This window comes from Buteo buteo, chromosome 16, assembly GCF_964188355.1.
Source record: "Buteo buteo chromosome 16, bButBut1.hap1.1, whole genome shotgun sequence".
NCBI classification, from domain to species: domain Eukaryota; kingdom Metazoa; phylum Chordata; class Aves; order Accipitriformes; family Accipitridae; genus Buteo; species Buteo buteo.
The window spans coordinates 17686596-17704561 of NC_134186.1; the positions used below are offsets into that span (position 1 = coordinate 17686596).

Genomic DNA, 17966 nt, shown 5'->3' on the forward strand with positions numbered 1-17966 from the left:
AGGAGTGCTGCTAGATCACATTACCAGCAACAAAGGAATTGAGTTTCCAGGACCTTGAGCCTCATCACTTGTAAAGCAGAGTCCAGATCATACACATGCATTTTTTAAAATACGCTTTTCCTCAAAGTGAGCTTTTGGAAGAAGCTGCTCACGAAGCCAGCAAATGACATCAACCGAAAGTGCCATTCAACAAGTGGGCACTTAAGTGGCAGGAGTACTTTATAGAGGACAAAACATCTGATTGCTGCAGCTTTTCCTCCCATAAATTACATTCTTGGCTTTCCTCTCCTCCTCCTCCTCCTGCTGCTGCCTAGCTTAACACTGCTGAAGATGCGAAAGAAAGCTACCAGTTGTATTGGGTCAAACATATGAAATTAAAAATTACTGCGCAAATGTATCCAGGGCACTTCCTCAAACACTCAGGTGAGTTTAAACCAGACGATGCAGCAGCCCCACTTCGATGGCTTTTGTCTTCATCCTCCATTAATGAGCAAGGTTTGCCTACGTGGTCTTTTGTGTTAGGTGAATATTAAGCCTGTCCAGCAAATGCAAGGACTTGTGCGTATTTTGGCAGAATGGGATGTTTCTAGGACCTTTGCCATGGCTGGGCAGAGGGAGAGTGCCCAGGTACTCTGATGAGTCACCAGAGTGGCAACTGGTGTGAGCCACTGCAGTTTACCAGGACAGCCTGAACATGGCTGGCACGCTCTCACCTGTCCCAAACAGAGAGAAAAAGAGCAAAATCCATTCATTTTGGACACCAACAGATTCAGGAAAAGCACAGCCTCTTCACAGACATTCAGAAACAGGGGCTGTGTTTGTTGAAGAAATTATTCACTGTGAATTATTTGCTCTGCTAATAAGCTGCTTTCACTCCATGTCTCGTGCTCACCTCTTCTCCCACATACATGGGTATCAGTCAGACCTAGCTCTGCAGATTTTACCAGAATCACCCCAAATTTACAACAGCATGGTGCCGAGGTGGCATCACCCGTACACGGGGGCTGAGGGGAAAAGCCCCCAGACTTTAGCACAAGCAAGGAACGAGAAGCCTCTGCCGCAGCCCTGGGCTTGGCATCACGGGCCATCACGCTGCAGGGATGCTCTTCTGGAGCAATGCCGGAGCCACCTGGTGCCGTGGTCTGTCTGCGGCAGTTTAATAGCAGGAAACCAAAGGGAGCATATGCTGAGGGACAGGAGGGGATGGGGGAGCGGGACGCTGGTCCTCGGAGCAGGTGGTGATGCCCAGAAATAACCATAAAGCTGACTTTGCAGGCGGTGTGCTTTTTCCTATGGGATGAGAATCATCCCTGCAGTGAGTTCATTCCCTGTGGTACCCCCACCACCAGGATGGGGCTGCAGGGCAAGCTCTGCAAGGCGGCACTGTCCCAGGAGCGAGTGACACGCTGTCACACAATGGCGAGTCAGGGCAGAGGTAGGTTGTGCACTCTGTATGCCATCTCCCCAAAACTGCCCAGTGAAAGTCTGCCTAAGTTTTGGGCTTGATTCTGCAATCCCTCTCCCACACTGCTGGCCAAAATCAGTGCAGAGCAGACATGTTCTGATCTTGGGGAAATTAGGCCCCCCCAAAAAAGAGCTCTCCCTGCTATAGCATGGGGGACAGGGAGGGGACAGCAAATGCCATCAGGGTTGAAAGGCTTCAATAATTCAAAGGTTTTTGATCTTGCAATAATCCCTTTGCACAGTGCCACTTAGAGCAGACTTTGATGAAGGGATATCTTGTTAACTGATGTTTAAAAGAGGGGGTTTTTTTTTAGTTTTTGCCTTTTAAAAAGGGGTTTAATGCTCGCGCTCTCCTCACACCACTGGAGCACACTGACACAGCCAGGCATTGCAGCAGCCTGGCAAGTGCCAAGCTCCTGGCCATCAGTTGCCCAGTGGCTTGATGTCCTCCGGCTTCTTCCCCCCTTCCAGCTCCAGACATTGATGAATTTTAAGCTAAAAGACCAGCCGAATTTATTGTCTTCCATTAGTCTAATACAATACAATTTATTTTTAAACAGCTTCTCTCATGCACAAGCATCCCAAAGTGATTCACAGCAGGTGACAGACTCTGCATGCAAATCTGGCCAGTTTTTACCCTCCTGCGTGACACGGTGCGGGTCGTCCCGCTGGCTGGACCACAACCAGGCAGATTTAATTATCTACAAAATGGCATCACTGCGCTTTGTCCCAGAGAACATGCCATCAAAACAAGGTAAATGGGAGCAATGACAGATATAGGCAGAGCCGGGGAAGAGACCAACATGGATTAAAACTCAAAATGAAGGTTGAGCAAATCATGCTGCAAGTAGAGATGCTCAAGAACTTGGGAGGAGAGGAAGAAATGCCAGGAGTGAGCAAGGCAGCAGGTAAAGACTGGTGGCACAGAAAGCAGGAGCTACTACGGAGGAGCAGGGAGCCAACCCAGGACTCGGAGGATGAAAAATATACAGTGACTTGACAGGAGATGAGCCTATTTGCATCAGTCCAGGATCTACCCAGGTGCATCTCCACAAACAACAAGCAATGCCCCAAAAAGCACTTAGAAAATTTTGTTGGCCAAGCCTCTCCCCTGAGCTGTCATCAGGAGAGACTTATTTAAATGACAGGGGGGGGAAAACCTCCCACCACAACAGCATGGCTCAGCCTGCCCCGCAGCCCATGCCCCTGGCATGACGGGGGGGGCAGTTTTGTGGGAGCCCCGTGACAAACAGCGGTGTTGCTTCTGCCCACAGGGCTGCGGGGTGCAGGGCAGGTGAGGAGGGCTCACCCCAGCTCACAGAGCTGCAGGGAGGTTCGGCACAGCGGTGAGCGCAGCCAAGAGGGTCCAGCACCATCATCTTCCACTGGCCACATTTTAAAATGACAAAAACAATAGATGGTCTGGCAGGTCAGGGAAGGAGAGCTATAATACAGCAAAGATTTGTCCTTTGACCGAGAGGATTTGACATTTCTTTCCTCACATATCATTGCAGCTCTCAGCAAGACGTCAGAATTGCATGGCACCTGCACATACCACATGCCCATCACCTCCCTCCTCACGAGGCTCACCCCATTCCCCAGGTACACTGCAGACACCACCTGCGTCTTCTTCAGCCCAAACAAAAGCCCAGAAAGTCCCACTGCCATACCTGTTCCCACCAGACACTCCCAGCATCACTCCTCAGGCCAAGTCCCCCACTGCCTGCAGAATATATAGCCCTGAGCATCTTGCTGCAAACAACCCGCAGCTGTTGCAGCACAACCCCTTGGGACAATTAATGAGACAGGATAATGACCTGTGGGAAGCAGCGTGTCAGAGACCTGCCTTTCCCCCCATCAGTGAGGAAGGCTTCCGATTAGTTTCCCTGGACTGCCTGCCTCTCTACAAATAAATGAATAAAACCAGTTCAAGGATTATCAGGGTGAGCTGTGCTGCTGATAACTCTCATTTTTTTAAAATCTCGTCAATGAGACCCACCAGGGACCGGGAGCACGTGGGCTGTCATCCCAACAGAGCTGGTCACCTGCTGGAGGTGAAAATCAAAGTGACGGTCAGACGCTGCCTTGCGGTGAGTCGCTCCACAGAGCGCTGCCCGCGGCCGCGCCGGCCACGAGGTGACCGTCCCCGCAGCATCTCGCCTTCGTGCCGTGGCCACGTGGTCCCCGAGCACGGCCCAGCGAGGGTCGAGCATGTACTCATGTGCACGAGGGAGGCTCTCCGCCCTCACCCGTGTTTGTGAAGCTCACAGAGGGGTAGTCAGGGTTTTGATCAAGCTCAGGGGAGGCGCTTTGGCGTTTTTTCAGGATTTTGTACTTCACAATTTTATCCAGCGATGTAATAATCACGGTGCTTCAGCTGTTTCTAAAAAGGACAGTGACGCTGCAAGAAGAGGCCTTATTAGAAAGATTATTCTTTATTTAAAAGCCAGAATAAAGTTCTTTGGGGAGAAATTAAATCATGGAAGTAAAGAGCCATGAAAGGATAAAAGTGTGGGGTTAAGCAGAATGTGGCTCAGAGCTTGGCTTTCCCAGCTCCTGGCTAAACTCAGGCAGGGCCTCTGGAAAGCAAGGGCAGCAGCACAGGCAAGCGGCATCGCCTGCCAGCTCGTAAAGCGTCTGTAAAAGAAAGAGAAATCATCATTTGTGCACGAGCACATACTATAGCAACAATACAGCACTAGGGGAGCCCATATAACCCAGCAGGTCATGGTAAAGTGACATTATACAACCACAAGCCAAACCAACGCCCTGCCCGTGGTGGGTGCCCTTCCCCGCTGTGCCTTGCCCGGCCGCCAGCCCCGGCCGAGCAGGGGCTGACCCCTCCGCCTCCCCGGCACACCGGTGCCGCCAGATCCATGCCACAGCCCCCCCGCGAAACCGGGCCCATCCTCAACCCTGGCTGCGGGTTTGGGGGCACCACTTGGCACACGCTCACGGGTTTCATGTGTTTTATCTGGAAAACAACTCCCTAGGCGTTATTTCAAGTCAGACGCCCCCAAAATCAAAGCATCCAACATGATTAATCGCATCCCACATGATTAATAGCATAAAAGCTGTCTTGAATGCCTTGATTATTTTTTTTTCCCCATAAAGAAACAGACAGCTTGTGCCATGTGAGAAATAAATTTTTCTTTCTGATTTTCTCCTTGTCTGTAGAACATTTATAAAGTGGAAAAGCCAGCGGCAAAGTATGTCAGAATTGTCTTTTAAGGGGTTAACATTTGTAAGATGAATGCTGCGAGAACTTTTTTTTTTAATTAAAAAATATATTTCTGGAGCAAAAACACAAGCAATAAAGAGTGTTTGCCTGTTGGGAGGCTTGTTTTGTAATGCGGTATGAATAACCAGCTGACAATCCGTTTTTTTGTTTTCTCTTCGTATGGGCAATGGCCACGAGCCAGCCAACTTTATTGTCCTTGAAATGTCATGATTTTGAGTATGCACAGAATTCTTAACTGCCCAAATTACTGCATAACATCCCTTTTTATTATATGGCAACAATGTGATCCTGGGCTCAAAGACTTACTAGTTAAGAAGATTATGTGTTTTCCTTTTTCTGTTTTGTTAAAGTGCCAAGTCTTGCATTTTTGGCATCTTCTAAAGAATAAAATGTCTTCTGAAATATTCTCTCTGAGCACAGAAGTTACCTCAGAGGAGCTCGGCAATGCAGGGCTTTTCAGTACTTTCTAGTTTGCTCAGAAGTTCAGATGCATTTCTTTTCCTCAAAAGCTTCCAATTTTTGCCTCTTTGTGTGTATTGACAGCAAAAAAAATTGTCCTTCATAAGTTTGTGTTGCTTTACTTTACTGATAATTTGTTTCTCTCTCCGCGCTCCCCCTTCCCAAGTGTTGAACGTTGCACTAGTGAGCATGAGCAGGCAGGCGGCAGGCAGGCGTTCCCACCTTGCCCTGCCCGCACCCTCGGCTGCGTCCCCGCATCCACTGTCGCAGCAGCCCTGTTCTGCAAAATACCCGCTGCCCCGTAGCCTGTGCTGGGGTGCACTCACCCCCCAGCCCACCCTGCCGGCATGCCCAGTGCCCCAGCCACGTTGGTTACACAAGCGTACCGGGAGAACTGGCACAGCTTTGGCCAAACTTAGCCCCGGCACAGGTGTGAAACCCTCCGTCGGTGGGAGATGGACCCGCTGAGAGCGGGATGGCGCTGGGTCTCGCAGGTCTGGTCCCCAGCGAGCGGGACACAACACAGCTGGAGAGAGCAGGGGCCCATCGCTCCCACCCTGGGCTTCAGCACGGCAAGAAATGGTGATTTTTCGGAGCCACCTTTGCAGCCCGTCTCCTCTGGCACCTTGCGCTTCCCCGGGAAGGAAGCCTTTTAAATATGTTTTCACCAGCTGACATTTAAGTATGAATAAACAACTATTATACATACACTAAATATTCATGTTTTACAACATTGCCATTACACTGAGGAATTATTTATGACACTGCTGCTCCCCACTGGGGTGAGGGGACGCAGTGCTGTGCGGCCAGTGGCAGCCACCAGGCCTGCCGGTGTGGCCACAGCGGAGCAGTAATGGTAACGTTTCTTTCTTGCTAAAGGCTGGGGTTTCCCAGATCCTCCTTGTGCGCAGAGGCAAGACATCCTGCTCTGGAGGATGGCGTGTCCCGAACCTTTGTGTACCCATTGGGACGTTTGGGACACCTTTCCCCCTCTCTGCAGCAGGCAGACGAGAGGGCATCACCTCAGCTCCCCAGGGCTCCGGTTGCAGCACCGTGTGTGCTACCGAGGCAAAGGGCTTCACTGCAGCTGTGGGCTGCGTTCGGCAGGAATTTAAAAAATAATAATTAAAAAAAAAAAATAGACAAAGATGTGTTTTTTTCAGAAAACCAAACCGCAGACAGAAGTCCCCCCTTCCACCTTCATTTAAATTTCAATACTGTAGTGTAATTATTAGAGTGAGAACCTGAGCACTGAACGTTGAAGGGGTTACTTATGTTAAATAATAGATTCTTGAAAAGCCATTCTCAAAAACTGGTGGTAACGGCAGCACGGTCTCTGTGACTGGCACGATTTGCCCACATGCCCGAACGCAGCAGGGTGCCGCAGCACGGCCGTACGCCTGTCCTCGGCCCCAGCAGCCCGCTCTGGGCAGGGTCGGTCCCTCCCTACACTGGGATAGAAACTGATGGCAAAGTGCACGGGGAAGCGTTTTAAGGGTGAAAAAAAGCCAGGTGAGCTGCAGAGGGAGAGGCAGACCGGAGGGAATCGGCACTTTCCCTGCGTGCAGGCACCCGCTGCCGGGATGCACCTGTGCGGGGCCGCAGGGCGAGCCCCAGAGTGAAGCACGGGTTTTGAACAATGTGATTTTCATTAAGTAAAAACACGGTTTTCTGTGATTCCTACAGGGATGTTAAGAACTTTAAGTAAATACCTGATTCTATTTAATAATAACAAAGCTATTCCCAAGGTCGTTTTCTTAGTAAAATTGCCCATAAAAGCCGGGGTTGCATTAGCAACATCTCTTTCTAGCTGTATTACTCGCGAGGGCTAAAAGGAGCAGCAAGCCCCGTCCGCCTGCCCACAGGCACCCAGCGGGCAGCGCCTGGCAGGCCTGCACGGGGGGAATTGGCTTCCCCGACTGGTCTTGCTTCGGCACGGCTTAGCCATAAGAAAAGGGGCGAGCTGCGTGCATTTTGCAGCCCTGAGAAACAAAAGGAGCGGCCCAGCCTCTTCCCGCTCTTCTCAAAATAAACTTCTTTTTGTCTCTGAAGTGTTCACGCCAGGAAGCTCCTGGGACCCCAGCTCCATGTGGCCGGTGGGCGGCGGGGCCTAGAGTGGGTTTCTGGGTCGCCACCGGGCCTGCGAGGTGACCGCGGCCCTGCCGCAGCCCACGGGCTGCCGCGCCCCTGCCGGGGCCGAAGGGCGATGCTTCCCAGGGGCTCGCGCTCGGTGTGTCCGGGCCGTGAGGGACCCTCGGCGCCGTCCTGGGCAGTAGGGACGTCACCTAGCAGACGCCAGTGGAAAAGGGCCGCGGGCGATGGCGGCGTCTGGCCCGGTCTCCCTGCAGCCGTGCCGGCGGCTCGCTGGCTGCGCGTGGAGCGGGTGTCCGGGCCTGGCGTGCCGCGGTGCCGGCCGTGCCTTGGGCTCGGCCCGGTAGCGCTGGCTGCAAAGTTTCGGAGGGCACCTCTGCAGCATGCGGTGTTGCCATCTTGCTGCCCCTGCCCGAGCAGAAAGGCGTCACGCTGGGTCGGGCAGGGCTCGTGGCAGAATGCCGACATGGCCGGGTGGCAGCTCTGATGGCCCACAAATTTCCACAAGCCCAGCCATTTGAGTCTCCTGGGGCAAACCCGAGCCTGGGTCTCAGGCTCAGACCATCACACCTCCCCTTGCCAGAGCACCTTCATTGTACAGTGCACCCAAAGCCTCTCGCCTAGCCGAGCGTCTGCCGCCTCCCCTCCATCACCTAGGGGGAAAAAAATTGGCCATGGTTTAGAGAGGACGCATGTGTATACCTGGGTCTGATTCACAGTCCTTTTCCAACATCCGACCCGTTTGCCTCCTTGGCAGCATTCGTCCTTACAAGTTGAACTAACTCATGGTGTGCCGGGCGGCGATGGGAGCGGATCCGGCACCGGGCAGTGGCGCGGGAGCTGCCGGCTTTGGCGCTCAGCTGCTCGCACAGGCAAACCCCTCCCTGGGGAGAGCGGTTGTTCAGGCCTGAGGCGGAGGGAGGGCTGGCCAGCGGGAGGGATGACAGACAAATGATGCAGCAGCAACTTAAATCGTCCCCCTGCAGACTGCCCTGCTGCCCAAAGCCTTGGCTGGGGAGGTTTTGCTGGGATGGCCACAGGAGCCCGCACCGGCCTCAAAGCCGTAGGGCTGTGGTCAGTGCCATATATTTATATTCATGTTATTTATATTTACACTAATACTAATGTTTATATTATTTATGAGATGTTTCAGAGTGCTTTTGTGGCAAAATTGATCTCTGTTTTGGGCACTTGCCCTCCAATTGCTCACAAAAATCTACCGATATTCAGGACTTTTGTTCGCAGCTGATCCCCCGCTTTGATCCACCCCTCTGGTTCCTGCTGCTTCTCCAGGACAAACCCTGCTCCCAGCCACTGCTCCTCCTCCTCCAGCCCTGCTTTCCCTCAGACCTTCACTAAAAACCTTCTTCAGCATCACGAAGCAGCCGGCCCGCCAGGTGTCTGAGCCTGGCCAGAGCCGTCCTTGGCACCCTTCAGGGTTTTGCTATTAAAACCAGAGACGGACAGACAGACCGACGGAGTCATTCGGTTCCTGTAAGCTGAGATACCCAAACGGAGCTCTGCAAACTGGGGCTCCCCCAGCAGCGGGTGCCTCCGGCGGGGGCTCAGCCTGGCCCTGGTGGGCACCGCAGGGGACAACTTGCCCCGGGGGCTCGTTCTTGCTGCCTACAGACAGCATGGGGGGTGTGCGTGCCCCGATTTCCCCTCCCTGGGTCGATTCAAATGCAGCTTGACCAGAGGGGTGAGCACCAGCAGAGGAGAAGCTGGAGCAACCTGATGAGTTGGGGCGCAGCGGGACCACCAGCCGGGGACCAGCCCCGCTTCCGAATGGCCTCCCCTAGCAAAACGTTTGCAGCCTCCTCCTCTGCCAAAAAGCCCATTTTTGTGCGAGACCCTGATGTCGGGAACATCAGTGGCATCACCCCACTGCTGTCCCTTCCCTTTTGGAAATAATATTAAAAACTCAGGGCAGGCAACTTTGCTGCTGGCTGGCCGGCACAATGGAAGGCAGCGATCGGCAGAGCAGGTCGAAAGCCAGCATCCCATATACAGGGACAGGGTTTAGCAACGTGGCACATAGCGAGCTAATCAAGAATTAAGCTACAAACTAACACTTGCAAAAGCCATTGCCATCTCCAGCAATGCCACATCCCCTAACCTAGGGGTGACCAGCCCCACGCACTGAGTCACCTACTGCCACTGCAGGGCATCCCCAGCCCTGTCCCACCACCCCTCCCAGCCCCGCAGCCCCGCAGCTTCGTGTGGCTGCTGGAGAAAAGCCTTCCCGGCCAGTCGGGAGCTGGGTCGTTCAGGGAAGCGGCTTTTGAGCAGCGGCTTGGAGGGCTTTGCTCACAGTTCCCCCCACCTCCCCCAGCAATTTGGAAGTGAGGTGCGGGGCCCCGCCACGGTGGCGGAGAGACCTCGCGAGTCCTGGCACAGGAGCATCCCCTAAAAGCCTGAGGAACCTGTTGGTGTTGCAAATGTCTGCCGCTCTGCCCATATGTCTGCTGATTTCCATACTAAAGACATTTACTGTATATGTTTGCCACCAGGGAAAACTACTGTCTACAACTCAGCTATATTACTGGAAGAGCAGCAGCAGTATTTATGCTATTGTGAATATTGCATTTCCAGGACCCGCTCTCTGGCTTTCAAAATCCTCCTTCCAACTCCCCACGTCCCCCCCGGCCAATTAGCGAAAGAGCCTGGTTGGGGTGATGGCCCCCTCCTCCGCGTGGCAGCGCCACACCGAGGGACTCACGCAAAACGGCGCGAGCCATCCCTTCTTGGCATTGGGAAGCACGGTTTGCAAGCCAATGACAGAGGGGTGAAATGCAAATATAGTGTTTCTTGTAAAGTAAATTAAGCTAACAATGAAGTAACAAACCGCTGTTAATATTAGATTAACTTGTTTGGCAAGATATGAAATCGGGTGAGCTGGATTGTCGATAGCGGAGTGCTCAATAGCGCTAATGCTGCTCAGGGAAGTAAAACATCCCTCTGAAAGACAGAGGCACGCACCAAAAAAAAAAAAAAAAAAAAAAATTAAGACCGTAGGAAGAGCCAGAATCTGTGCAGCAATTACACCAGCATTAAAGATGAATGGAGAAGAAGCTTGAGATTTTGATTGCCTTTAAATGCTGGCTTGTTTTTAATCTCAAAATCAGACTGCTGTGATCAGCCATTAGTCCCAGCTACAAAAAAAAAAGAGAGAAAAGATCCTAGATTTTAACATTTGTAGTATGAACTTAAAATACCGCTTTGATCTATGATAAGGAGACAAATGGCAGATAATTCAGAAGTTAAAGTCAGCTGCGTGCGGTTGGCAACTGGCAGCGGCTGGGCCAACTTTGGGAACAATTGGGACTTGGGCAGAGGGGTCACCAGCAGCTGTGTCCTCAACGCAGGGACCGAGGCACAAGCTTAAAACGTCATACTATATGCCAGTGGTCACTAAACTGATTAAGCAGTGGTTATCTTTAGCAGTAAAAAGGCTATCTGCTAATACTAAATGATTAGAGTCTAAAATGCCATTTACTCTGCTCTGATTCCTTGAATGAATATTTATGCCAAGTGATGACTATAACACCATCAAAAGGTTTCCGTGCTCTGCTTCATAGAGTGGAAGTGATTATTCAACAGCAGGTCTGCACTCCAGCACTTGTTTCTATTAAGCAAATTTGCAGTGTTCAGACAAAAATTCATGATTGCATTGTCCTCCTGGGATTGTTATTTTTAAAGAAATCCCACTTCCAACACTCTCTGGGGCATGGGCTGTGGCAGGTGGGCCTTGTCCACTCCGCAGACACAGAAAAGAGGGATACAGATGCTGCACAATTTCTCCCTTGGGTTTTTGGTTTTGTTTTTTTTTTTTAAAGACAACCGGACATTTGCTGCACCCCATTCAACAGCAAGAACCCGTGTCCTGTCCCAGGCTTTCCTTCCCCCCGCCCCCAGCCGCCAGCCGGGGCTTTTGCATGAAATGGCGTGGTGAATTTCCTCACTAGGCATCAGGAATCGGCTCTACAGCCACGATGACAAATCAAGAGGGCTGCCCGTCAGAAATGGAGCCCCTGCACCCCGGCGGGGGAGCACCACCTGCCTTTCACGACAAGGACAAGTGCAGGGAGGCAACGAGATGCCGTCAGGGCCCAGGGTGGAACTAACCCTCCCTGCCTTCCCTGGACACGAGGGCGTTTTGGCAAGGTGCGAGCCTGCCTCTGCTGCATGGCAGTGGCGAGGGAGGGCTCCAGACCGGCCCATGTCAGGGACCACGGAGCAAACCGAAGAGCTGTTGGCGTCCAAGGAGCCCACTGCTGGACCTTGTATTTAGAGCACATGACGGACGGGAAGTCATTCCCTCGCAGCGCAGGCCGGTACCGGTACCGGCTGAGGCTCCGCCGTGCTCCAGCCTGGGCACGCAGGGCTCGGTACCCCCCTCGCGCTGGAGACAGGGGTGCTCTTCGGGGGGGTCGGTCTCTCAAAACACACCACTCTGACGTTTACCTCCCCAGGAGGAGAGACGCGTGTTGTTCTGGTAACATCCCCTGTGACCGCTGGACCTCTGCGTGCTCCCTGCTCTCACGTGTGAACGTTGCTTAACCCTGTTTCACCCTTGGCTCCCGGCTGCCTCCGCACCACACCGCTGTGCTGCCAGTACTGTATAGATGGCAGCCCCTGAGGCTAGACCTTACCCTCGCTATTTCAACTTACTGGTTATTTTGTCCCCTTCACCAGTCCATCACCTGTTTTTTTCTCTAAGTTCATGGGCTATTTTCGGCTCCATCATTCTGCTGGGTTTGCTGGCTCTGCCTGTGCATTGCCACATACAAAAAAACCCCACCAAACCACCCCTATCCCCAGATGCATCCAAACTGACCCAGCTCAGATACGCCTCCCCTGCAGAGTCAGCGTGGGGACTCACATACACAGCAAAACGTGGCTCACCAACCGAGTGCCATTTTTATTCATCCAACGGTAGAGTGGGATTTCCTGCACAAGCAAGCCTCTCCTCCAGCATGCTCTTGCCTCTGGGGTGACATTTCTGTGGCTTTCCCAGAGATGTATGAGAGACCTGGCAGCTGCAGAGCCATTAGCTGGCATTAGCCAAGCAGATCTGAAAAGTTACACTTTCCTCTTCCCTTCCTTCTGAAGTAAGGAGACCACCTAAGCCAAGAAAAAAATGCTTTCTAGAAGGTTTAAGTTCCCTTCTCCAAAGGGCTTCATTTTTAAACTGGTACCAAAACTCTCCTTAAGAATTTGAACTGAATCTGAATAACCCCCCCAGCTTTTTTTGGCAAGGGGTTTCGGTTTTGTTTTGGTGTTACTGCTCTCATCCTCACCACGGGCCAACACCTGCGTGCTGCCATTGCGTGTTGAATTACAGCAAACCCCACGGGCAGGCGGGTAGCCATCACTCAGGAGCACAGGCAGAGGCAGCGACTGTCTGGCAGCCCATTTCAAAGCAAGGAATCAAAACATTTGGGCAACAAGCTGCTCCTTCAGTAGCCCCAGTGTGGCCACCTGCAACAGCCTCTACAAAAAGAGCATCAACTCTACAGTTTCTCAAAAGACAGACCCCCCAGTCCCAAAAGGCACTAAAATGGAATGGCAATTAAAACGCCACCTATCCATGGGCGGTTATAGGTGGCTTTTTAATTGCTATTCCATCTTTATGGGAATAAAAGGGGATAGGGCCACACATTTTATAATGGGTCTCCCAACCCAAAACATCTATTTAGGAAGAAAAATCACCCAACAAATCCACATGTCTGAGGTGGCTTCAGATGACAGGTAATATTTTGAAGTATACTAAGTGTCTAGTGGTGTTTTGCTTCTGTTTAGCCATTATTCAACATAGATGTACATAAAAGCATTTCATGCAACAGGCAGAGCAGGACCAAGCTGCGCTGCATTTGGCGTTCGCAATTCACAGAACACACACGCGATCCAGGACCAGTAACCGATTAAGTCACATCAGAAAAAAAGTACTCGGTGTCTATTTATTAGAGGAAAGGGGGGTAAATCTAAGAAAAAGCAAGACGACAAAATAAATAGAATTGCAGCCATCCTTTACAGCTACTGGTGCACTGTATTAAAGTGACACTCACCATACAAAGAAATGTGTTTGGTACAGTCCAGTGGGTTGCACATGAATTGCATAACCTTGAAAATCATTGCACAAAGCATCGCAGCAGGAACACAGTTCAGAGCTTTTCTACGGGAGATGCTTCAAATCCGATCGCTTTCGTTACGTGGGAGGTCAAAGCACCTGGCACAGAGTAAGCAAAAAGGGCTGTGAAAAGGGATGCTGCGTCAGCGCCCGGTCGCATTCGAACCCTGACATCAGCTCTCACAGCAGTTCAGACCTGGACAAGCGATGCCCCGCAGGAAAACCCCACTGCCTATCAAAGCCTGGAAATTAATATTCCGATCAATGCCTGGGCACCCTTTGGCAAGGCTGGAGGGAGCCTGTTCCTCACAGCCCAGACTGGAGACACCGTATCAGCCGGCCAACAAGCACTCCCGGCCATGGAAATGCTCTAAATTCATAGATGTGAAAAGCGAGACACCTCTCCACCAGCAACTCAGCACCGCTCGGCAGCCTTCATGGGACCCGGCCAGCGACACCGACGGCTCCCAGCCGTCACCCGCCCACGGCTCGTTCCCTCCCGTCGTACACCGCGGCAGGGTTTTGGACACGAGTCTCTGCACGGTTCAAGCGGAGAGGTCTAACTCTGCAGCAGCATTTCTTCCCCCGGTTTGTGTGTGTGAACTCCCGCCTCTGCTTTTATTCCTGCAGTTTCCAGGGATCTGTGTATACATTTCTAATAGTCTGTTCAACATCAAGCACAGGAAATACAGGCCTTCACCACATGGGGAACAAACCACAGCTAAGATGACCAGGAAACATTCATAATTTTTAATTCACACCAGTAATAAAATTGCATTACATTTTTCATAAAATAAATGTTCCAGTTTATATACAGAAAACAGACTGTACAGAGCCCTCCCCCAGACCCCAAAAACTCACAAACATACAGGCAATGCAGTGCTCAGCTAAGCAGGCACAACTGTACATCTAAAATTGTAACTGCTTTGTGTTGGGGGGGAAAAGTACTACAATGTATATAGTCCTCTCTGGACCAAGAATTAAAAAAATATTGCAGGCAAGCTGACAGGCGCCCTCGCTGCTCACGCGGCCGAGCACCCATCCCACAGTGCTTCAGCGAAGCAGGGTTTGTTATTGAACCTGGGACTCGAAGCTCCCGTTCAGCTGCCCTTCCTCATAGTCCATCTGACACAAGATCATGTTGTTCTTCAGGAAAAATTTGTCTCCCACACAGAATCTGAAAGATAAAAAGAATTAACGGGTGTAAGTGTGAACAGAGGTTACGACAGGGGGAATTCGACGCTGTTTGGGTCTGAAGGTGACTCTGGGGACCAGAGTTTGGTTTCCAGCTCTGCCGGTGGACCCCAGGAAAGCCCCCGTGCTTCTCCCCCCGCTCCCCTTCCCTGCAGACATCCTGGGGTTTTGACGTCCCTTTTCCTGGCACAGCGGTGTCCAGCTCCCAGGCCACGGCTGTAGGAAGCAGCTCGGGGAGCGGGTCCCGGTCTCTGCCGGGTCCCGCACCGGCGGCGGGAGGGGGCCGGGAGCAGTTAAGGGATTTGTCCCTGCAGACGAGAGCTGTCGGCTCTACAAGCGGGAAATCAAGCAGGCGATATTACACAGACTATTTGAAGTTTTTGCTGGTATCCACATTTCCACGGTTCCCTCGGGTGAGGCAGTATTTACACTAATTTCCAGGCAAGGACTGGCTATTAAGTCTTTCCTCACCCCCTTGTGTACAGTGCTGAACAATAAATAGAAATTTCCTGGTGGCTGGACTCCTAACCTTTATCTTCATTGAGCGAAGGGCACTGCTCTCTATATACCATGTAAATTGTTCTGTTTGTCTTGAAGTTGACAGAGAGGCTTGTGATATTTAACAATTTTATTTGACCATTAAGGTCAAAAAAGTTCCATATATAAGATCTGAGAGGTGTGAATTGACAGCCAATAGCTTTTTTGCCCTGCCTGCTTGCTCAAGAATCAGAAGCTAATCTTTACTTCTTAAGATAACAAATAATGTTCTTTGCACCCAATTCAGGGGCTGGTTTTTGTCTGTCGTGCTAGCAGGGCAATGACAGACCAGAACACGGGGCTGCACCTCCCTGCCCCAAGTGCTGAGTCTTAAATCAGTCCCAGGTCCCTAAAGCAGAGGCACCCTGGCCACTGCGCCAAAACGCAGCTCTGAACCGAGAGGAATGGGCAGGTACCAGCCTCTGGCGAGGCCGAATAGTAACTGGGCTTTGAAGGAAGATCAGTAGCGATGATCCCATCCTCAGGAGACTCAGCAGACCTCAAACACCCATTTTCTCTGCTCCCAGGCAGAGCTTTGGCAGGGACATTGCCTACTCCCTTTCTAAAATGCTTTCTAGATTTGTAACTCAGGCAGCTTTGGGCAGAACATCTCCAACAAAAACCAAATATATTCTGCTACAAGAACAGGACTGATCATTACAGAGCTCCTTTATAGGTCTGACATGGGCACAAGTTTTCTCCAGCTGGACACCTGCAAGTAAGCTGATGAATTTGCCAAATCGATACAGGGAGAACTGGGTATTGGTTCTCACTTCATACGATTTCACTGGAGACCTTCCATCTTCTTCCCTCTGTGGCACGTGCTTTAGTAGTTCTAAAATTCATCCTTTTTTGTATATTAAAAAGCTAAAAATTAATCTCAATTTAAATTAGCAGCTCTTATGCTACAAACTGTACTGCACCCACTCGCCTTAACACCACATTCCCCACCAGTAGGTTTACTCACTATAAATAGCAGTCACAGCTGCTTGCTTTTTGCTACTTACCCCTACCTGAAGTATGATATAAATCTCCAAGAAGAGAAATGCAAAAATTACTCTTGTCACCAGCACCATCGACAGCGTTCTCTTGCCAAACCTGGTTTGGGTCTAGAGGAGCCAAAGGAGGAGTGGGAGAACTAGGGAGCTGGGGCGTGGGTGGGCCATATGAGCACATAGGACCTAAAATGCACAGCAGGGGTACCCCGAGACCTTGTGAAGTTTTGGGAGAAGGGCTTGATCCACTGGAAAAGCGACTCTTTCTTTCTCCCTACCAGTCCTGCAAACCAAGCAGTAAACTGGGATCTCTTCAGCTGATGCACCGCAACTAGAGACAGGGGATTTAACAGAGCAACTGCAGACCCAGTTTCACGTGTCCCAGCCTGCAGCTCTCTTCAGAGTGAGACGTGGCCCTGCACCACCGGCCCTCCTGCTCGGAGCAGGTCTGTCCAGAGCCTGTCTGGCTGACCGAGTTCCAGCCAGCAGCAGCGAGAAACAGGCACTGAACCTACCCTGCCATTTCTACAGAGTGATTTTCTTCCGAGCAAAACCACATCTTAGATAATCGCAACCCAAGCAGCTGGATTTCCTGAAACCCTTGTAATACTGATCTCTTAGCCAGTTACAGCAGTGACCAACTTTTATTCACTATTGTGAGAAGCAGTGTTGGCCTTATTAAAGCATAGTAGGCTGAGTAGTGCGTAGGACTTGCTGCAAATCTGGTGTTTTGGAGAATGAAGCTAATGAAAACTGCACATTTGGCAAAAATATTAGAGATTTTGCTCTGATGAATTTAACACTCTACACAGACACAGTTTAGCTATAGAAGGGCAAGTAAGCTGGAAGAGAACTAGAGAAAGGTCTTTCTAATCAAATCTTTTCATAGCCGGACAATGAGGTGGGGTTTCAGGTGGGGTTTCCGATTCAGAACTAGTTTTGGCATCCACCTCTGCAATTTTGACTTTACGGTTACTTAAACTCACTGTTCTTCGTTCAGCTTCCAATGTCATCTGCTACAGGAGCACTTCTGATCTGCCCTTTCTGGCCAAAATCTTTAAAGGATAAGTCATAAAAGGTTGTAGTCTTCTGATCTCAGCCAAAAATAACAATCTACATGTAGCTCTATGCCGTCTGCTCAGCCCATCTTTCAGAAACATTCAGCTCCCCCCAACCTGGGCAAATCCCTCATGCATCAAAGCACGACTCTGCCAGAACGGGGAATTACCTGCGCTTTCCTGCCAGGCAGTGACAGTGCATGGAGGTTATTTTAAGGGCAGAGCAGGACCGTACTTTGCACTGAGTGCAGTAATAGCGTTAGTAATCGCAGAGGGAAGAGAGGGAGAGGGGTGCTTTGGAGCCTTTGTAATAAAGGGTGAAATTGAAAAGAAATTCCTGAAAATGAAAACTAGGCGGCACTAGGCTTTTCCATGAGAGAAGCTAGGGTAAAGTAGGGATTTGATGACAAACGCTCATCCTACAGACTCCAAGGCCACCCCAGCACTCCTGCCTGCGCAGCCCAGAGCCGTGACTTGCCTCTGCCAGAAGGGACGTTTGAGATGCTCGAGCCCTGGTATCGGCGTGGAGTTTGGGACAAACCCGACAGCCCACCAGCAATTTCAGCTGCGTGAAGAGAGACCATCTCGGGGAGGGCACGTATGAGCTCTGCAAGCGGTCGCACGCTGCCCATCGGGCATCGCGGCTGTCGCGGGAGCGTGTTCGAGAGTGCCAAAACAAGACTGGGCAACTGAAAGATGTAACTGGGCTTCCCGAGAGGAGCCCCGGGCCAGGAGCCACTAGATGTCACTGCCGCCTCGGCGCTGCCACCGCGCCTGGGGACAACACCAATATT

At 51.2% G+C, this 17966-nt stretch overlaps 1 protein-coding gene across 5 annotated transcripts in view; it reads right to left on the reverse strand.

The window, feature by feature from the left end:
- Positions 1 to 14024: 14024 nt before the first annotated feature.
- The window catches only part of LMO1 (LIM domain only 1), a 62728-nt gene continuing 58786 nt past the window's right edge, over positions 14025 to 17966 (reverse strand). For 4 of the 5 annotated variants that reach the window (XM_075047064.1, XM_075047066.1, XM_075047065.1 and 1 more), the window contains exon 4: positions 14026 to 14565. In XM_075047064.1, the coding sequence (XP_074903165.1) occupies positions 14460 to 14565 (106 nt within the window). In that variant the 3' untranslated portion in view covers positions 14026 to 14459. Of the gene's footprint in view, positions 14566 to 17966 lie in introns of all 5 variants that reach the window. The other variant, XM_075047063.1, reaches the window with a different exon arrangement.